The sequence below is a fragment of the Malaya genurostris genome, chromosome 3 (genome assembly GCF_030247185.1).
Source record: "Malaya genurostris strain Urasoe2022 chromosome 3, Malgen_1.1, whole genome shotgun sequence".
Taxonomy (NCBI): domain Eukaryota; kingdom Metazoa; phylum Arthropoda; class Insecta; order Diptera; family Culicidae; genus Malaya; species Malaya genurostris.
In genome coordinates this window covers 304,618,899-304,641,848 of record NC_080572.1, presented here as the reverse complement: position 1 = coordinate 304,641,848, position 22,950 = coordinate 304,618,899, and the positions used below count along the sequence as shown (strand labels likewise).

The following is a 22,950-nucleotide window of genomic DNA, read 5'->3' as shown; positions in this document are numbered from 1 at the left end:
AGAATTAAAACAGTGGAAATAAAATCTGTAATTTAAATTTTAGACGTATTGCACAACAAAAAAATAGCTCTCTAGAAGAACGGTTAGAAAAAACCAAAATGCACTTTTCCTGTTTACCTTGCCATGCACCATTGGATATCGTTTTTCCATCCTCACGTCGCCATTCAACATGTGGTTTGGGTGTCCCTGTAGCTGCACAACGGAGTCTCAAGTGAGTGCCTTCCTTTACCACAATCGGACGAAGTGCTTCCGGTGTTCCAGCACCTGCTATTGTGGGTGGAACGAGCAATTCGTTAGAGAACGTATCATTGACCTTAATCTTCCAGGCGTTGATTCCAGGCGTTCCCGGCGTACCGTTTATACCTGGACGTCCAGGTTTACCACGAGGTCCGTGCAAGCCTGTAGCGAAAAAAAGGTACTTAATCCACCTAGCAGTGAGCTGATAACAACCTTTTCATTGCTCCGAACATGTTTTATTTTTCATTGGGGTTGATAGTTTTCAAATGAAGTTTTCAAAGATTTATTTTAGTCTCGTAAAGACGTGAAGCCGACTAGAACAAGGTTTTTTTTTAAATTTCTTCTATGTCTGACGTGGGTAGCACATCGAAAGAAGACCCTGACAAATGCAACTATGAAATGAAAACTGCGAAAAATCACATTTCGCTATCTTGCTATCTGATCTGATACAGTTCGTATTATATACCGCTAATTGCCGGGACGAAATACAGAATAGTAGAGTAAAGAGAACGTAATGAGTAATGAGTAAATCTAACACACGAAAAAGCGCGCGTACATGTTCTCCCTCCTAAGGCTGGAGAGATGAATTCATTCAAAAAAATTTGTTGCAATATGGAGAAATTCTCTCCTTCGAGAGGGAACAATCGAAGAAATTTCTCCCGGTTTTCTGAACGTCTTACGCATGCGCTTACGAAACATATCCCATCTTATGTGACCTTCGAATACGATGGAAGGTGGTCAGGTAGATCACTGGTAAGTTATGAAAGGCAGCAAACCACGGGTCAATACTGTTACAACGTAATGAAATCGAGACATGATTGGATTGGGATAATACAATACTCTTCTTATACTGCCACGCAACGGAACGGTGTATTTCACGACTAAGAAAAAGGCCAAGTTTCCCCAAACAAATATTTGGTTTTGCAGGCAATATGCAGTTGCGCTCGAGCAAGCCAAAATTTCTTCACCTCCGGAACGGTAAAAAAGAAAATATACCGTGAACAATACCTAAAGAAGCAATTGTTACTATTCCTACACATTCGTGAAGAGAAAACTCTCTGTATATAAACAATAAGCTACAATTATAGAACAAACGAAAGTCTTGGACAAAAGTAGCTAAATCGGTTGCAGACACTTTAGCTAATTATTTCTAATTCCTAAATGACCAAATTCTAAGTTTCTTTAAAATGTATCTTGGATTAAACTAGCAGCGTTTCATTCAAAATTTTATCTGTCCATATTTTGCGCGAACAAGCCTTAGACTGTAGGAAACGATATTGGAAGTCGTTTCAAAAACAAGATGAGATTTCCTTTTTTCCGATTTTCTTCAAAACGTGTTGCTTTATAAGTGTTATCGAAACTGACAGTTGGAAATTAGAGCGAAAATGGAAATTGTTGCCGATGGAGAACAATGTATTGCCATGTAAAAAACATTCCAATTTGAAAATAATTGTAATTAGGATAGAGCAGTGTAGAGATGCAAAAGTTTCTCGTTGGGCTTATTTGTCATCTTCAAATTTAAAGTATTCAATTAAAACTATTATAATGAACGACAAACCTCTTGGTCCTGGATCACCGGGCGGTCCAACTGGTCCCATGGGTCCGGGAATACCTATTACAAGTATATAAAAAGCTCGCTATTAACGTTATCAAAAAAATCTTCAGGGCAAAACTTTTCGTTTTGATAATGAAACAAAAACAACTAGCAATTAACCTCTAAACAACCGCAGTGAAGCCATCGTAATTGTTTTTGTTTAAGTTAGGTAAAAGTTTTATACCCTCGTTTTGTCGACAACGGTCGCTTACCATTTTTACCATCTATCCCGTTCTGTCCATTCACACCTGGGGTGCCATCTTTTCCATCTCGACCGGGAATGCCATCCGCTCCAGCTCGACCAGGGACACCATCGAGACCGGGTTCTCCCGGCACACCATCTCTTCCATCCAACCCGGGATTCCCGGGGTATCCGATTTCTCCTTTAGGGCCACGTGGGCCTGGTTTGCCTTCGCGCCCATCAATACCAGCCGGACCGGGTAGACCAACATCCCCTCGATTACCCTTTGGTCCAGGAATACCAGGTAGACCGGGAGGACCAGGCGGACAGTACTCTTTTGTTGCCCGGCAGAAACCGGTAATTGCATCAAACTGTGAACGCGGAAATACAATGCAAAACGTTATCTGAATCTGAATTTATCACGTAACGCAAATATTTGGACAGGAGGCATTACAATTAATGACAATTAGATAGTTTGCTCCATGACTACCTTGTGTTGACAGTAGGGTCGTGACAATGAATACTTTCATCATTTAGGTAACAATATGCACTTCATTTATTTGGCTATAAGCTATGACTAATAATTATTTGTTTCAAATGCCTAGTAGTATACCACCAACTTATTTTTTACTGTAAACAAACAATTTCATAATCCAAATGTTATGAAATATAATTATGATTATGTAGAAAATTTATTTATCACCCAATGCCAGAGTAGGCCATAAAGGAGGAAAAAAAATATGTGGAAAATATATTTATATACACTGCAACATAAGTCGGTCTTGGATTACATACTATAATTCTTTCCAAAAACAATGAATTCTATCTTTTGCTTTGAGAGATTCCCATACTGCTTATTTATTTGAACTTACAGGAATCCGAGAGTAGCTTGTCAGCCAAACCCATGTATCGCCACCGGGGGCGGCTCCTTTCATGCCGGTTTTCTTAATGATTTCAGCATCCTTCTTTTCCAGCTCGCTCCTCAGCTTCGGATTGAAAAACTCCACTTTGGGTCCTTATAACGTATGAGAGGAGAAATCGGTAATGGTTATAATACTATGAATTAGAGTTTATTTGATGCGGGTGTGACCAATTAATGTTGTTTCAAATAAAGAGATGGCTTTTTGGTCAATTTTTTTCTCGTCAAAACATTTATTTTTCGTTAAAGTCCAACGTTTCGAAGGTTATACCTTCATCTTCAGGGCAACTGTAATTTTATGTATTATTTAGTCACAGAATTTTTTTCACAAAATACAATAATTTTACAAAATGTACTCACAACGACTACAAATAATTTTCGTCAAGTATGGTGTAACATTTATAATTGTTGGTTGAAAAACGGTTACTCTACACTAAAACACAAAACGAGACATACGGATGCAATTTGTTTAGAAATTTCAATTCGAATTATTTGTCTTGCCTACGTCTTGCCTGTCTTGGCTACGATTGAGCACTGGTTGAACTGTCAGTAAAATATGGCCTTCTTCAAATTTAAGGATCCGAGACCGAAACTTGTCAGACGCAATGTAATCTATCGCATACCATGCATTGATTGCGATAGTTCTTACATTGGTCTGACTACACAGCAACTGATCTGGACATCGTTCATTAATACAACGATATCAAAAATTCATTTTGTCGGATTCCGAAAACACAGAGAGCAATGCTTTACAAATATTGGAAATGTGTCATATTTTTACTGACAGTTCAACCATTAATTTCAGGACCAACACGCATAACTTGAATGCTGTATACTCCGGTCTGTTGCTCTCTCTTTCTCACACATTAAATGTCAATCTCGTCTCCGATTTCGCTGTCTATCACTACTCATCTATCTCACTCTAATTTTTGCTCTAGTGTCTTCTATATTCGCTGCTTGCAATATTTCAGTGCTCAATCCAAGTCGATGTGTGTGTTCCCCAGTTCGTTTTCACATCTCATCCAAGTCAGTCGATAAAGCAAAACCGCTTACGTTCGGGACAGAAGAAACCAAGTACAGTATTGTGTAGTGAACAATAGAACGACCTCGAAATGAGTGAACCAAACGAACAAGAGCTACCACCGACACGAAAGAATACAATTGTTGTTGACTTCAGGCAGTGCAAAATTCGACCTTCGATACGAAAACTTGAAGGTTTGCTTAAGGAGCAAATGCATCTTGACATTAAACGTGTGCATTTACTTCAATGCAATAAGACAAATAATGTTGTTTACATCCAGTTTTATAAAGTGTTGGATGCAATTCAATTCGCAAAAGACAATTGTGGAGCACGAGAACATCAAGTACAACATTCCAGTATAGATGGAAGATAGTGCTATAGAAGTGCGTGTGCATGATCTTCCCTCAAGCGTAACCGACTCTTATATTCGCAAAACTATGTCCCAATACGGAGAGATTCTCTCTATCGAAAAAGAAAAGTGGAAGAATTTTTTCCCCGGTATTCTAAATGGCGTACATTTGTTACGCATGCGCTTGAAGAGGCCTATACATTCTTATATGACTTTCTGTCAGGATACAAGAATACCGTGCAAATCACTTGTTACCTATGACAATCAGATGGCCACATGTCAATATTGCCAAAAAGCTGTTCACTACGGTAAGCCATATGATAAACCGGACAAGGAGACAACTATACCAAAGGACAACGGTGCTTCCTTTACACCAACCCCAAGCAACTCCAGTACACCTGTGACAGTCACCAACAACAGGGAAGTATCCCCTTCAACGAATCCATCATCACCCCCTATAGAACAAAGTACACCAGCTGCAGTTAACAACTTACCCTCCAACCAACCAGAAATTTCAACCAATGTACAACAAGGTGCATCTACAGCAACTAGCAATCGACGGATTCGACAATAATACCATCGATGCGGCAATGGATGACGAGACGAACCACGAACGAAGTGCCCCTGAATCCTCGCAGGAGGGAAATGGAAGCTCCTCTCCCCCTAGAAAAAGGGTTACAACGAGATCTAACCCAAATTTTTTTTTAAATCGGATCAATCGGCCACGTAAAGCTTGTACGCAAATAGGCCTGAATAAAAAATATCTTTAAAAAAAAGTCGATGTGCGTTGGATGTGCTTGTGTAAGTTCTTGGCAAGACAAATAATTCGAATTGAAATTTCTAAACAAATTGCATCCGTATGACTCGTTTTGTGTTTTAGTGTAGAGTAGCCATTCTTCAACCAACCATTATAAATGTTACACCGTACTTGACGAAAAATATTTGTAGTCGTTGTGAGTACATTTTGTAAAATTATTGTATTTTGTGAAAAAAATTCTGTGACTAAATAATACATAAAATTACAGTTGCCCTGAAGATGAAGGTATAACCTTCGAAACGTTGGCTTTTAACGAAAAATTAATGTTTTGACGAGAAACAAATTGACCAAAAAGCTATCTCTTTATTTGAAATTATGAATTAGAGTTAAGCGATAATTTGCGTTATTTTTATTGTCAAATACCTTCTTGGTCTGGAACAAGATTTTCATCAAAAATACTGTGATCTCTCTTGACTCTATTTCCTTCAAGGGGCTTGGAGGATTTTCGCTCGTTTTGTGATCGTAAGTAAGGCAAGGCAGAGCTGAAAAAAGAAACTTTCATTTAATTTAGCCTGAGATCAGACCATATCCCGTTTTCCTTAAGAAAATATTAAGAACGTCAACACCAATTCATTGTTCTAGTTGAAAAATAGTTACAGTCATGGTCAGTTTATCGACATTGTGTAATATTATTATGAATGTAATATGAAAATTTGGGTTGTATGGGAGATGTCAAGAACCAGTTCGGTCGTTCTCATATAGGCTAACGGTACCCCCATTCATCTCATCTCAGCTCCAGTAGTCATCTTGTATAAGAAAGCTTTTATTTAGAGTGTTTAGCTGTTTTAGTTCGATAGATTCACTTTAAGCGTAAGATGAAAATAGGTACATTCACTTAAAGTTTTCGCGTCGCTAAAATAGTACTAATGCACAATTTTCGAGCTTTTTATCGGTGGTATCGCTTCTTAAAAAACTTTTTAAAAAAATTATGAGATATATTTAAAAACGAAATTTTACATTTTATACATTCAGAATTCGCTTAAACTTTAGACAAATTTTTGATTCCCGAAAGGTCGAGTTTTATACACCAATCGATTTAGCTCGACGAACTGAGCAAATATCCGTATATGTGCCCGTATGCGTGTTGTAAATAAAAAGGTCGAGATCTCATGGATGACTGGATCGATCTCGATCAAACTAGTCGCAAATGAAAGCCTTAACGTAAATATTTTTGAGAAAAAATTGAGTTACACAAAGATTTATGTCAAAATTTTCAGTTTTTTTTGCAATATCGGTCACTATATGAACTGCCATATCCACCTAGCAGTTCAATATAAACCGTAAGGCAGACTTACTTTACACTATTTATGTAACACTTATGGATATGGTGCAATATTCTTTTTGACGTCTAAGGCGTGAACGAGTGACGATTGGCTACTGGTTCGGTTCCTGGGATACAATGTTATAAGTGACGTAACCGACAAAATGCTTTTTGCCTTTCTCATATAGAAAGGTTATGCAATCACTGTGAAAACCGACTATTGAACCGAGGCCCGGAGGGCCGAATGTCATATTCCATTCGACTCAGTTTGTCGACTACGCAAAATGTCTGTGTGTGTATGTGCGTATGTGTGTATGTAACGTTTTTTTGCACTAACTTTTCTCGGAGATGGCTAAACCGATTTTCACAAACTTAGGAGCAAATGAAAAGTCCTATGGTCCCATACGTAATTCCAGGATTTCATGCGGATCCGACTTCCGGATCAGGAAATATAGGGTAACTTTTATTTAGGTTTTATCGTTATAAAAGAATTCATAACATACGTAATAAAGCAGCTTACTAATTTGAGGATTCTGCGAAAATCCTCTCATACATTCTCTCGTTGAAATTGCTTTGGTATGGACAGTATCGATAAGAAGAGTTAAATTTCTTGGCTCTCTTGTTCAGTCTTTTGTTCTTGTAAAAGCGATAGGAAATTGATTGCTCGTAATTAGGAAATGAATACATTTACTTACAGAATTGACTTTCGATAGGTACGTGTGACCTTTTCAGAAGATGACCCTTTTTTACCCGCCATCTAGCTTTGCTCGTCCCAAGAATAACTTTCATTGATGTGTAGATACATATATTCCATACGTCTACATCCGGTTGTACATTTCTTTTAATATGAGGCATAGAAACGCAGTTGCTTAGAGAGTTTACTGTGCTCACGTAAAATTTTTACACCCCAATTATGCTCTGCTTCCTCTATATCTTCACATGAAAATATATCCGAAAATGTTTCCACATTTTGCCTATATCTTGGAGCGAAGCCCAATTTTAATTTCACGAGCAGTGGAATAAAGTCAGCCTTACCGAAAACGGGGGTGTTTTGATTTAATTTAATTTAAGCGCACATAACATAGCTAATTGAATTTATTAAAGGACAACCACAAAGAAGAAGTTTTATTCTACCATGCTATATGTGAAGCATAAACACACCAGTTGTAGGAACTTCGGTCATTAAAATAACATATGTCGAACATGAGTGATTATTTCTTATTTAAATAAGTCGGTTGTCGATTGTTTGGGTTTTGAGCTGGAAGGACATTTAGGTTGTGAATCACTTCATGAACAATTTTAACGTTTGATTGAAATCTGGCAGTCGAACAGTTACTTACTCCATCGTCAAAAAACCATGCACAAAAACACGGTTGTTTTGACTGTTTGGTTATTAATTTCAGACACAGGAAAAAATCTTGCAAAAAGGGGCTAGTTCAGTTTTTATTCCATTCGCTGAAACGAGTGTTTTGTTTTACTTGGTATTTTCCTGACGCTCTCTTTATTGCAAATATTATACTACTTGTAAATCGCTTTAAACTAAAAATAATTCTACACAATTTCACTAACAGATTTTTACTATTTCGCCTATAATGTCACGAGATAGTGACTATTTAAAAAAAATGTTCGCTGGCTCAGGCTGTGAACCAACTCGCGAATTATTTGAGCTTTTAGTTAAAATTGGGCAGTCGAGCATTAACTTTGTCGTTGTCAAAAATAATCTTGCTCAAAAGCATAGTTAGATTTGACAATTCGATAGCTATTTTCCGACACTGAAAAATTTAGTAAAAATCTCCTCTGTGTAATTTCTTTTTATACTTTCGGTCAGATAAAGTGACCCAGTGAAAAGTTTAAATATTAGATAAAAAACCCTTCTTAATCCACCTAGTGGTGTGATAATGCCTTTTTTTTTTTCAATCATATAATTTATTAAGGCACACTGCTTAAGCTCTAAGATGCCAAGGGCTTTTTCTAATTTTAATTAACAAATAACTTAAAACTAGGATAGTATATTAAGATAATGTAATGACTTTGGCAGATCCCGCCTTCAGCTGGCAATCGGCACCGGCCGGCGTACTGAATGTAACACGTTGGTAAGTATCTTGGTATTAGCCGCTTTTTTCTGTCCGTGTGGGTTCGCGGGGGACACCCCCAGGCTACGAATACCAGGCGGGTGGCCCATATTCATCTCATAGACTACAGCGGCCGTCCGTGGGTAATGGTGATGATGTTACGGAGGAAAATGAAAAAAAAAATATACAGAGAAGTAAATATTACGGAGAACAGAGTAAAAAGGGGATATGGGAACAAAATGACTAAGAACGACAAAGATCTAATTAGTTGACATCGAGATGGTGAAAAAACGTGGGAGGGGGAAGCAGAAAATTTAGTGACAGCAGAAAGATCTTGTTAGTTTCAATGAAGATGGTGGACAGGCGAGGGATGGGGAGATTCGGGCGGATGTTAGTGTCGAACCTGTGGGTGGAGTTTCTTCTTCGCATCAGTCGAGGAACAGGGGTAACTAACGCAGATTACACTTGTATATTAATGTGTTTAAGGAATTTATATATGAGTAACATATATGATATATCCCAACTCGCCAACACATCTCGAACGGGAACATCAGGTGGTCTACCTCGGGCCCTGAGGGAGTCCTTTAAAACAGACCTGGCGTCACAATACCCCACACATGACCATACGACATGCTCGATGTCCTGATAACCGTTGCCACAGGTGCAGAGACCGCTCTCCATGACCCCAATACGCCGAAGATGTGCGTTGAATGTGTAGTGATTAGACATGAGCCGAGACATAACACGAATGAAATCGCGACTCACGTTCATCCTCCTGAACCAAGGTTTCGTCGATACCCTAGGGATAATGGAATGTAGCCATCGTCCCAGTTCGTCATTACTCCATGAAGTTTGCCAACTTTCAAGTGCTCTTCGACGAGAAATACTGAAAAATTCATTGAAGCAGATTGGTCTTTCATAAATATCACCTTCTAATGCGCCCACTTTAGCCAATGAGTCTGCCTTTTCATTTCCCGGAATGGAACAATGTGAAGGGACCCAGACTAACGATATTGAATAAGACCGTTCAGATAAAGTTCGCAAGTGTTCCCGTATTTTCCCCAGGAAATATGGGGGATACTTTCCTGGCTTCATTGCCCGGAGAGCTTCTATTGAGCTTAGACTGTCCGTGACAATGAAGTAATGGTCTTTGGGCAACGTTTCAATGATCTCGAGGGTGTACTGAATAGCAGCTAATTCTGCGACGTAAACTGAAGCCGGATCACTGAGTTTGTACGAAGCGGTGATGTTCTGATTGAAGATGCCGAAGCCTGTGGACTCGTTGATGTTTGATCCGTCAGTGTAAAACATCTTTTCACAGTTGACTGTTCTAAATTTATTATAAAAAATATTTGGGGCCACTTGAGGGCGCACGTGATCCGGGATTCCACGAATCTCTTCTCTCATGGATGTGTCGAAAAACACAGTAGAATCAGAAGTATCCAACAAATGAGCACGGTTGGAAACAAACGAAGAAGGATTAATATTCTAAGCCATGTAATCAAAATACAAGGACATAAAACGGGTCTGAGCATTGAGCTCGACAAGCCTTTCGAAGTTTTCAATCACCATCGGATTTAAGATATCGCATCGGATTAGCAATCGATATGAGAGATCCCAGAATCGATTTTTCAACGGTAAGACGCCCGCAAGCACTTCGAGACTCATCGTATGAGTCGACTGCATGCAACCTAAGGCAATACGCAAACAACGATACTGAATTCTTTCCAGTTTAATGAAATGGGTGTTCGCGGCGGATCGGAAGCAGAAGCATCCATATTCCATTACGGACAATATCGTTGTTTGGTACAGCCTGATCAGGTCTCCTGGGTGGGCACCCCACCATGATCCGGTTATTGTACGAAGAAAGTTAATTCTCTGTTGGCATTTTTGTTTCAGATACCTAACATGACATCCCCAGGTGCCTTTGGAGTCGAACCAGACCCCGAGATATTTGAATGTGAAGACCTGAGCTATGGTTTCACCCCTTAGTTGAAGCTGTAGTTGTGCTGGTTCTCGCTTCCTTGAAAATACAACCAGCTCAGTTTTCTCCGTAGAGAAGTCGATACCAAGTTGAAGAGCCCACGTGGACAAGTTGTGGAGTGTATCTTGTAATGGTCCTTGCAGATCGGCAGTTTTGGATCCTATAATGGACACAACGCTGTCGTCGGCAAGTTGTCTTAGCGTGCAAGATGTGTTGATATATTCATCGATATCTTTTACGTAAAAATTGTATAAAAGGGGGCTTAAGCATGAGCCCTGAGGAAGACCCATGTAGCTAAATCTTATTGTCGACAAATCACCATGTGTGAAATACATGTGTTTCTCGGACAATAGATTATATAAAAAGGTGTTCAAAACCGGCGAAAGACCATGCTGGTGCAGCTTCTTAGATAGGATATTTATAGAAACTGAATCAAAAGCCCCCTTGATGTCTAGAAATACTGATGCCATTTGTTCTTTACGAGCAAATGCCATTTGAATTTCTGTTGAGAGCAACGCAAGACAATCGTTCGTTCCTTTACCCCTGCGGAAACCAAATTGTGTATCTGAAAGAAAGCCATTAGTTTCGACCCAATTGTCTAGACGGAAGAGAATCATTTTTTCGAGCAACTTCCGGATACAGGAAAGCATAGCAATCGGCCGATACGAATTGTGATCGGAGGCTGGTTTCCCAGGATTTTGAATGGCGATAACTCTCACTTGTCTCCAGTCGTGTGGGACAATATTACCCTCGAGGAACTTGTTGAATAAATTCAGCAAGCGTCTTTTGGCGGTGTCAGGCAGATTCTTCAACAAGTTGAATTTGATTCTGTCTTACCCCGGGGCCTTATTGTTACATGACAAGAGCGCAAGTGAGAACTCTACCATCGAAAACGGTGTTTCGTTTGTATTTGACGTCGCGGCGCGGGAGATCTTCTGTTCCGGAACAGAGTCTGGACATACTTTTTTAGCGAAATCGAATATCCAACGGTTGGAATATTCGTCGCTTTCGTTCGTGGTGTTTTGGTTTCGCATTCGTCGGGCTGTGTTCCAAAGAGTGCTCATCGATGTTTCTTTTGTTAATCCGTCAACAAACCGTCGCCAGTAACCTAGTTTCTTTGCTTTAACTATATTCTTCATTTGCTTATCTAGCGCTGCGTAATTTCTATAATTATCAGGTGTTCCATATTTTCTGAACTTTTTGAATGCTAAAGATCTTTCCGCGTTCAGTGATGAGCACTCTTTGTCCCACCACGGATTGGGAGGAAGGATGTTAGTTTTCGCGCCGGGTACACGTTTCGTCTGAGCTTGAATCGCGGAGTCGAGAATCAAGCCAGCCAAAAGCGTGTACTCTTCCTCCGGAGGAAGTTCTTGTGTTGTTTCCAGTTTCTCAGACATCGCATTTGCGTAACATTTCCAATCAATATTTCGTGTGAGGTCATACGAAACATTGATTGTCTCCGATGGTCTTAATCCGTTGGCGATTGAAATTACGATAGGTAGATGATCGCTACCGTGAGGATCGGGGATTACCTTCCACTTGCAATCCAACCGTAGCGATGTCGAGCAAAGGGATAAATCCAGCGCACTTGGTCTTGCTGGTGGTGCAGGAATCCGTGTCATTTCTCCCGTATTCAATATTGTCATATTGAAGTTGTCACAAATATCATGGATCATAGCTGATCTGTTATCGTCATGAAGACAACCCCATCCCGTACCGTGTGAGTTAAAGTCTCCTAAAACCAACGTTGGTGCGGGAAGGAGTTCTATGATATCACTGAGCCGCTGATGCCCAACCGAGGCTCTAGGGGGAATGTAGATGGAAGCAATACAAAGGTCCTTACCTTTGATTGTAACATGACATGCGACAACTTCAATACCTGGTATCGAGAGGAGGTTAATTCGATAAAAGGAATAGCACTTTTTGATTCCCAAAAGTACTCCTCCATAGGGGGTTTCTCGATCCAAACGAATAATATTAAAATTGTGGAAGTTGAGAGATATTTCAGAAGTTAACCAAGTTTCGCACAATGCAAATGCATCGCAATTCGTGGTATATAATAGATGTTTGAAGGAATCAATTTTTGGGATGATACTTCTGCAATTCCATTGTAAAACAGTGATCAAAACCTTGACCTCATTGGATAAGTTAGCCATCGAAGGATACAATCGCTGAAAGAAGGGGCCATTTTACAGTCAACTGTTTCAAAAACGTCTCAGCTACGGGTACAAAGGTCATCAAAATACCTTTCAAGGGGTCAGAGATATTGAAAGTTTTAAAAATCCAGTCCACTATATCAGAGAATTTAATAAATCCAGCATTTGGTTGATTCTTTGACTGGTCTTTAGGGGCAATTGAGTTTTTGTTTGTCTTAGGAAGTGTTGGAAACTCCTTATCAGATCTCAGTTTTTCTAGATCAGGAGCTATTCTTTGCTTCGGTGTTTTACTAACACTACCATTAGCTGTTACTTTTGGAGGCCCCTCAAGGGCCACCTTCGAACCCTTACTAGGTAGCTTATGAGAGGAAATATTTCTCCTTTTCCTGTTGCTACGAGGGATGGCCGAAGATGTGCCTTCGAGAGGGTCGTCTGAATCGCACTCGTCTGTTGACAAGCAAGCATAGGGATTTGCAGATGGGCTTGGTGGTGTAGCACTCTTTAGCATTTCTGCAAATGTGCGCTTGGAGCGTTCCCTCAAAGAGTGCTTTAGCTTATCTCCACGCAATTTGTAGGTGGGACATGCTGAGAGATCATGCGGACCCTCACTGCAGTAGAGACACTTTTCAATATCTCTTCCGCAAGAGCCATCCGCATGACGCTCTCCACACTTCGAACAACGGGGCCGATTCGCACAATGGGAGGCTGTGTGTCCTAATTGCTGGCAATTAGTACAGTTCATAACCCGCGGCACGAAGAGACGTACGGGTAGACGAACCCTGTCCAGAAGGACATAATTTGGCAAAGCCGAACCAGCGAAGGTCACACGATACGAGTTCGATTGAGGATAAGATTTTGACCCATCCTCGGCGATCGATACTGAATGCAAGCGTTTGCAATCCAGTATCTTCAGATTCTTGAGTAAGGGGTTTTTGAAACCGCCAACCCCGTGCTCAAGAATATCTGCGCAAGTCAAACCTGCATCTGTGACCACGCCGTCTATTTCGACTTCGCGGGCTGGTACATATACGCGATAATCCCGCGTAAAGAGCTCATTTCGAACGATCTCATTAGCCTGCTTTAAGCTGGTCAACGAGACCCTGAGTTTGTCGGAGCGCATTTTTACTATTTGTGTGATAGTCGGGTAATGTGACGTCAGGTTCTTATTTAATGTCAATAAATTCAATGTTTTATCTTTAGATTTGGTCCGGAAGTACACCACATATGGACCGGTCGATAGCGAGGGTTCATCGGAATATTCCTTAATCCGGGGGGTTTTATTACTGTCAACAACAGGCGGATTAGGATCTGTCTTCATTTCTTCGTCTGGAGGGGGAGGACTCATTGTGCTTACTGTAGCACGAGGTTATATTTAGGCAAGTGGTAAATTATAAGAGGGATGCAACAATAAACTGTAATAAGGGCAGAATAAAGAAAAAAAGCAATACTTAGCTTGTTGTACAGTTGCAAGGAACGGTCGCCAAAAAACCTCTACGAGGAAAAGCACAAAGCACCAGCTAACGGTTCGGTGCGAAGGTGCAAAAAACCTCACCGAGGAAAAGGCACAAATAAACTGTTTATAGTTTGTATGGACTAACGGTATCACTTCACTTCAATGTTCGATCACAATCGACACAGGGAACAATGGCCGCTTGTTTATAATCCGCACACTTGGCCTTGATCGGCGGAACAATAACCGGCTAACGGTACCGTTTCGATCGACCGCTCACAATAAGGCACTGTTCTATTATATAACGCGAAAAAAAAAACCTCTCAGAGGAAAAAGCACTATTGTCTATCACGCAATATCGTCCGACCACTTTATCACACACACAACTGGTTTTCAATGCTTTCGCAGTAAATCCAAATCACGTCTGTTCGCTCGGAAGGTTGAAACGGCAATGATAATGATAATGCCTTTCTCTTTCTTCAAAATAGTCTCATGATTTTTTTAATCTTTTTATAAAATAATTTCTGACACTAATTTGGGCTCATTTTTGATTTTGATTTTTAACTTTCAGAAAAGTTATGCTAATCTAAAACCATAGAGAAAGGCAAAACCCTCCTTAGTCCACTTAGTGGAATTTTCATAGATTTTGAAAAATCACCATAAGGGTGGAGGTAGTGGCGGGTTACATGAAATTTCCGAAACCGAAATTTTTTTTTTTATGCCCAAAGTTTTAGAATTGCATGAAACGTCGAGATTTGGTGTCATCTTGAAAAAAAATTTTAATCGGAAAATTGACTTTCTGGGACTGGGAATTCTCCAGAAAGTCGAAAGAAGGCGATTACTGTGAATTTCACACAGCGAAAAGTGCACAATTCTAATCAAAGTGTTCTAGATTTGCACTAAACTGGGAATATTTGCCTTCGATTTGCGAGCAAGAAATCCTAATAGTTCTTTAGGAATCTTATAGAGCCCTTAGAATGGCTGATTTTGTGTGATGCTCCCCACCGTTGTCCTCTTTTCGTTGTTTTTTCACCAATGCAAACAACTGGCAGCTGTGACGTAATCGCTCTTGTAGGAAGCGAAACTAGCGTTGCAAACGACACACAATATTCGCAGTGGCGATAGAATCCAAACTGATCCAATTTTTGTTAAGAGGTTTTTTTATGTGATTTCGTTTTAGGCTCTTTCACTAATGGGCGGTCCTAACGGCCTAAAAATAGCAGTATATAGATTTTTTATGTCGATTATTTCATTTTGGATTTGCATTTCATTGAAAGAAACTATCAGGATGCTGTACGGGATTCATTCCTGCCTTTCAGAAGGACCAAATTGTGGAACTCACTACGATATTAAGCACTGTTCGGAACATTTTTCTCGAAAGATTTGTTCTAAAGCAAGAGGATGTTTAGTAACCTAATTTTAGGTATAGCACCCTTAAGTAGTTTCCACAAGACACTTGCAAAAATGTACTGAAAGGTGAGTAATATCCATTCAATGGTAAGCTCTATTTACTCAACAGTTGAGTTATATTGACTCAATCAAAAATTGCTCTCGAAGTGTGAAATTGTGAAAATGGCCTAGTTTAGCACAGTATAAATGAGGGTGATTGATTTGATTTCGAAAATGTAAAAATTTTAGACGAAATACAAAGAACTGACTCTCGTTCAACAGCTGGGATGGTTCGTATAAAAATAAGAGGAGAGTCGAACTCGTTTAACGTCTTGCGAGATTATATAAAGCTTTGATCGGTATACAATGGACTAGGTGACAAAACCCCTACACAAACAAAAGAGAAAGGATAGAGAGAGATAGTGCTAAGGTATGACGGTTGAAAAAGTGTAAACAGACAGTAAAGTGTTAAAATTTAGTGTTTAGATAACCGCTGAGGATGACCGAACACCTTAGCAAGACGAAACGTTCGACCAATTGCACCGATTAGTTATTATTTTCAGTGACCGATGATGAAATCACATTTAATTTTGTAATACATGTACTTACCTAATCTCAGCCGACACCCGATGGTGTGCTAATAAATCTTGACTAAGTTTATCGATGTTGTTCTTAAAATAGCTACTAACAATTTCTGTAACTCTTTGTTCGTTTAGTATCGTTGGTACGATGGAAGAACTGACCTTCGTCGGAACTTTCTCGTATAGTCGGCCATTGACGTAATTGATCCCCCAGCATGAAAGCCCAAAAACACAACATACCAATGCCACCAACATGTAGTAAACATGCTGAAGTTCTCTACGTAACTCCGATGGTTCATCAATTTTAGATTTGATATCGCCTATTCGACAAACATCGTCGCAGCTACGTTTCTTTGGGCTCTCGGATTTCAATTGTGCTTCAATTTGTATCGCTTTGAGGGGTTTGTCGGTCTTAGATCTCGGGTTTCCCCCACTGGATGACGAAGATGTTGACGATCTACGCATCCTTGCATTCTTGATTTTTTTCGCTGTGGAAGCGCATTGACGGTTGGCGGCATCGGAATTACTCGTTGGTTGCATTATCGGTACTGAATATATTGGCTATGCTGTAGAGGTAGATAAACCACACTTTGACACGTTTGATCAATTCCAGACCGAACGGAACACCTGTAAGTAGAAGCGACATTAAACAGTATTAGTTTGTTTATATTATTGAAATTATTCAAACAACGCTGGCTAGAGAGGATGAAAAATAAGAACGTAAATTGGAGAGCATGATATTTCAGTAATATTCCAGTGAAATCCGTTTATTTTTCAAGTACTATAATACAGATAAATAAGCTCGGAATGGAATTAAATTGGTTTGCAATTATTGCAATTTCAACACATCACTTAAGTTCATCTCTAAACGTCTTTTATCCAAATATGTAGTCTATATTGTTTCGTTTATTTACTTCGTTTACTTAAACATGCAACTTGGAACGTGTCACTTGAGTCAATTTTTACTGATTTTTCATTTCTTCTAGCAGGACATCGTAAATTTGAACCGAATCGTAGCTTGTTTGTTTTAAACAAATGTTGCTTGTTTCATCAAACCAGAATTGTTATTTTCACTACATTAACAAAATATTTGTAGTCATTACCCAGAACTTATATATTTCAGCAAATTAACTTCTGTTAGTATAAGTGTTCTGCAAAATTTGACAGCTGCAACATACCATGAATTAGCTGCTGTTATTAGCTGAATTAGAAATCAAAAACTAGGACAGGTTGCGTCCTCATCCTACTCAATCGTGAGACGATTTTCATTAACGCACTTTTTACACATCGGTTTGTGGCCCACAGCAAATGTTGCGAATGTTTTTCATCCCCATTAACGTCATTTTTACTTTTTACTGCAATACTCATCTCACGCAATACTAAATGGTTCAGTATTTCAGATTCTGCTTCGGAACAGTATTATTACCATGAATCAGCAAAAGTTGCAAATAAAGTTATCATGATTTTGCTGACGATTTTGAAACCACCCAGGTGGAAGTTGATAGGCTGAAAAAAAACCATTGATAACCATTCCCAAATCTGCTAGACTCTCTGGTACAAATCGTACCAACACACGTGCTAGTCTAAACCAGGTCTATTTTTTCACTATGAAAGAGGGAAAAAAGTAAATGCTTCCTCTAGTCCGAGAAAACACATAACACCGAATAGGTTTGCCTCAGCTTCTGAATGATTTATAGCGATGATTTCGAAAATAGAAATTTTCCTTGCTGCTGGAAAATTCAATGAGAGAAAAATCCACGCGAAAAGCTACGAGTGCCAGACGCACAAAGGTTCGGAGTAAATAATTTGTATGAAAAGTTCAAAGCGCAAATCATTATGCAAGTCAATCGAAATAGAGGTGCTGTGCAATCATTCTGGAAATTAACTATTCATTGCATGATCGACAAAATGACTAAGAAAGCCAAGTCTTAAACATTAGAATATTGTATGCTGTTTTCGATATAACATACTTAATCAGAACTTTGTTATGTTGCCTGCGATGACATTATAATGTAAACAACGTAACTAAGTTCTAATTGCATATGGTATATTTAAAAACCTATTTTAATCCACCTAGGGGTGTAATGATGCCTTTCTCATAAGATTATTCAATATACTTTGAATATTGATTAAGAAAAAATGTTTGTTTGGCCATACTCTAGAAAAACCTTTTCAGTTTTTAAGAGTTTTGAATCAACTTAATAAGAATTCTTCGTTTTTTGCATTCTCGCTTGAAATGACAGTTTAAAATGTTCCAGAACCGGAAGAGAGATTCTATGTTTATAGACGTGGACTCTTTTATTTGAATCTAAGTTTGTAAAACTTGACCCAGGAATCAGAAATCAGAACTAATTGGCTCAAGTGGCTCGTTCTCCTAGTTATTTAGAGATTTGTGCCTTGCCGTAGCTTCTCATCAATTTCCTGATGGGAAGCGAAGGATAAGGTTTTAATGCCACGAAATAGTTTTGTACCAAAATGACGAAGAATCACAAAAAATAATTTTTAAAAATCATGGAGATTTTCGCAAAAACTGCATTTATTTCAAGGCAATTAGTTATAATTTTTATTTTTATCCAAACATTCACGATAAAAATAAAAGCGCATGAAGTTTTTACGTTCGGAGAAAACCTCAAACTTGTAAATAAAATCTAATATATTCTTACTGGTTGCATTCAAACCATACATGACACACACATAGCCATGAAAAATATTATCAAAACGACAATTTATTCATAGCTGAATTCATTCCTTCCGAATAATTTAAATGTTGATCGTAAAGCTGGTTTCAAAATTTTCTTGAATTTGGAGTTTTATCGCAGGTTTATGCTAATTCTTCACTTTGCTTTATAAACCTTATGAAGAATGGTCCACTTGGCAGGAACATGCTCTTATAGAGGTTTTCAGTGGGCTTTCGTGGAGTTTAAAGTTTTAATGCAAGATTTATTATGTAGCATTGAAGACAGCTACAAGTATTTATTAATATTAAAATTGTTACTTGGGATCTCTGAAGCGAAGAACTGTCACGGACGAGCTCCTGTGATTAATAAAATGAATAAAATGATGATGATGAATAAAAAGCACCATTGATGTTTTGCCCGGATTTACAGATAATCCAACCTGACAACACCATTGCTCAACAGATCGCAGGGCTTGCTGCATTAAATCAAAGAGAGTGTTAATGCTTATATCGGTCATCAATATATGATAATCGTCGGCAAAACCATAAGTCGGAAATCCAAGGTTATTAAGTTTCGTTAACAAACCATCAGCGACTAGGTTCCATAAAAGCGGAGATAGTACACCACCTTGAGGACATTCAGCTTTCTAATCTCTGCTTGCCGAAGCGATGAACAAAGAAGTCGCTTACTATGTTAAGCATTGCGTGTATCCAAATTGTGATACTTGAAGGTATGCCATGACCACGGGCTGCTTCCAGAATTGAATTGAAAGACACGTTATCAGAGGCACCTTCAATATCTAGGAAAACTCCCAAGCAAGATTGCTTTTGTGAGAAAGCAGGGTCATGTAACAGGGTTGTAGTGGACTTTCCACGCTGGTAAACATGTTGCATTCCATGTAGCGGATGCACGCCCAAACTAACATTCCTGATATAGTGATCGACTATGCGTTCCACCACAGATAATAGAAATAGAGGCTCGAACAAAAATTTTCAAAATCCTGTGTAAATTTCTACTGCCACCTACTCCACTATTCGCCGTGATCTTTCAAAACGTTCCACTACGTTCTAAAACGATAACAAAATCCTCCTGCCTGTATTATAAATATTCGAACTATAACAATTTTAACACTTATTACACGATTTCCCCAAGTGTTAGAGACAAATTTATTTCCATGTCGCATAAATCACACGATAATTCGATCAGAATAAAACAAAAATAAACTTATCATTTTAACCAACAGCAAAACAAAAATCTAGCGTGAAGTGAATGTTGCACCCAAAACTGTAGCTCATGTGAAAGCGGCACCCAAATCGTGGTGACACCTCGTGTCGATCGTGGTGACATCTGCAAGTGATCGCCACGCTGATTGAGTAAATTTTACACACAGTTCATATGTGAGCCTGTAATCTGTTATCTGTGGTTCCACTGTTTTAAGAAGAAATGAGCTAAGACTGATAGGCCTGAAACTCTTCGCTTCCTCATAAGTGTCGCGACCGCCTTTGGGAATAAATTTCACAATTATTTTCTGCCAAGCTCTTGGAATATATCCTGTCGCAAGACTAAAAGTAAGTATTTTCTTCAAAACATGTTTGAAATGTTCATACCCTTTCTGCAGTAACACTTGGAAAACTCCATCCTTTCTCGTAAAGAGCTGTCGGTGATGGATCCATACATCCTGGAAAGTGAGTGTTAAAAAGATAGTGAAGTACATCACCTTCATCAGACAAGTGTTCACCATCTGAAGTTCTTAAGAAACTGACATTGAAGTCCTTAGACTTCGAAAGTAACTTATTTAATCTGCTAGCCTCGTTGAGACTAGAGACTTTTGTGCAAAGGCTTTTCCAACCACTTCGCTCAGACGATCGAAGAGCATTTTTGTGAGCCCTTGGAGCCGACACGAATGCCTCCGACCCATCTCTGCGTCGGTGGTTCCAAGCTCTTCTGCATAGTTTCCTTAGTCTAGCAAGTTTGTCTCGTCGACAACATTTTCCAAATCAATTGGGGTTTCAATTGTTGGTTGTTACCAGTAAAATCTAGTCGCCAAGCCCTCTTCATAGAGGTCCGAGTTTGTAGATTTGGTATTGCGATATGTGATAATATCAAATTCAACGTTCGAATGATCAAAGATGTACTTACCAGTTCGGTTTCACATCACATCCAAGTCAGTCGACAAACCAAAACCGCTTACGGTCGGGACAGAAGAAACCAAGTACAGTATTGTGTAGTGAACAATAGAACGATCACGAAATGAGTGAACCAAACGAACAAAAGCTACCGCCGGTAGGAAAGAATACAATTATTGTTGACTTCAGACAGTGCAAAATTTTTCTAAAAACTCAGCTAAATCGGCCACGTAAAGCTTGTACGCAAATAGCCCTGAATAAAATATCTTTTAAATAAAAAAAAAAGATGTACTTTTGATCAGATAACGAAGGTTCGAGCTCATCGGAGACGCTCATGCGCAATTCTATCAGAGCAGAGAGTTACTTCCAAAATATCCTTTCTTCCAGATCTCGCAAAAATTGGACGATTTCCTGCATTGAATATGTGCAGGTTTGTACTGCTCACGAATTCCATCATATCAGAACCTCTTAAATTTATATCTGTGCTGCCCCAAATGATATGGTGAGCATTTATGTCACTGCCGATTATAAGCGGTAAATCACTTTTGCAGCAGTATAATACAACCTTTTTGAAGTCATCGCTTGGCGAAGGTTGGTTATGCGGCAAATATGCCGTACAACAGACATATTTTCTGTCTATCCCATCAATAGTCATACCAATTGTGACAGCACAAATATCCCGAGTTGTGAGCTCCGATATAAGAGAAACATCAAGAGCACTATTTGCAAGTATGCATGCTCGAGGCATTTCACGTGGATTAGTCATACCGTTCTTGTTGAAGGCAACAAAGACTGGGTTTAACAATTTTCCAACGTAGAAGTTTCCCTTTTGGAAATATGGTTCTTGAACCAAAGCTATAGAAGCTTTACCTTCTTGCAGAAGTCTGGATAGATTTATAGTTGCTGTACGTTTATGCTGGAGATTGATTTGTGCTACTCTAACCATTATCAATTAAAGTAATGAACACTCCATCTCCAGCACTTATCGTACAACAACCAGAAGAAACCAAATATATTGGCTTATAATCGCCTATAGCGAACCATGTAAGGATTTTTTTTAAATGTTTTAATCATTTAAATCCCACGAGTTGCGAAGAAAGAAGTCGTCCACTGTGCCAGAGCTTTGCTTAACACAGTAAGGGAAAACCCCAATATATTCCGTTCACGACTGCATTGTTCAACCTCCTGCAGCCATCCAGCCATCGGCACGGAAATACACCTTGACTTAGGAGTTCCTATTTTTGTGGCCTTTTACGACATGGAACAGGAAACCAGTGGATCAATTTTTGGTAAAAAATAATTCCGCCGGATGCCACACGGCTTACCTGTTTGGTGGACTTATACCAACGGTACAGGTGGACCGTAGCGTTATTCTTAGCCAGTTGGGAAACCGCTACCGACACTACACGGCAACCAAGGCTGCTCAGAAAGGGAAGTTGACATTGATTGTCAACTGCCATGGGTGTAAAACTAGGGCTAACTGTTTCTGGAAAAATAAAGAGAGTTCCGTTTTTGAATTTTCTACTTCTATTTCCGGTACTTCCGGAACCAGGAGCTGGGTAACCGGTATAGCCGAAATTGATCAGCAACTAGCATGAATTGAAACAAACAGTTTTGAACCTAATTTAGAAGAATTTTTACGTTTTTTGCATTATCGCTCTATATGACAGGTTGCAATTTCATTCACACAACACTGTATCTCCGGAATCGGAGGCCAGATCTAGGTAAAGTTCAACATCAACTTATGAATGCATAATACTTTTTATTTCAATCTGAGCTTGTGAAGATCGATTTGGCCGTTTCTGAGAAATTGGAGAGATTTCCGATAGTAATTCAATATAGCAGAACCAATTTCAACAAACTTAAACTCAATTGTAAAGTTTTGTGGTCTCATACAAAGTTTCCTCATTTCATTTGTATCCGATTCCCGGCTCCAGACTTACAAGGCGATATGCGCAAACAAATAAAAAAAAAGGAAAAAATCTAAACTGAAGTCAAAACTGTTTTGTAGGTTGTACTTGCTAATACGGAAACAAACTTTTCTGCTTTCTTTCTAGAAGCAAAGAAAATGTTTCGAGGAATACAACATTATTGTATGTGAGAGTAAGAGTGATATGAAAAAGGCATCATTACAC

General features: G+C 39.1%; 1 protein-coding gene across 2 annotated transcripts in view; it reads right to left on the bottom strand.

Annotated features, from left to right (window-relative positions):
* Positions 1-22,950, bottom strand: part of LOC131435039 (uncharacterized) — a 47,459-nt gene that overhangs the window by 17,129 nt on the left and 7,380 nt on the right. For both annotated transcript variants that reach the window (XM_058602508.1, XM_058602507.1), the window contains exons 3-8: positions 16,040-16,638; positions 5,482-5,600; positions 2,885-3,027; positions 2,044-2,383; positions 1,796-1,849; positions 118-399 (exon numbers count right to left, since the gene is read on the bottom strand). In XM_058602508.1, the coding sequence (XP_058458491.1) occupies positions 118-399; positions 1,796-1,849; positions 2,044-2,383; positions 2,885-3,027; positions 5,482-5,600; positions 16,040-16,551 (1,450 nt within the window). In that variant the 5' untranslated portion in view covers positions 16,552-16,638. The remainder of the gene's footprint in view (positions 1-117; positions 400-1,795; positions 1,850-2,043; positions 2,384-2,884; positions 3,028-5,481; positions 5,601-16,039; positions 16,639-22,950) is intronic.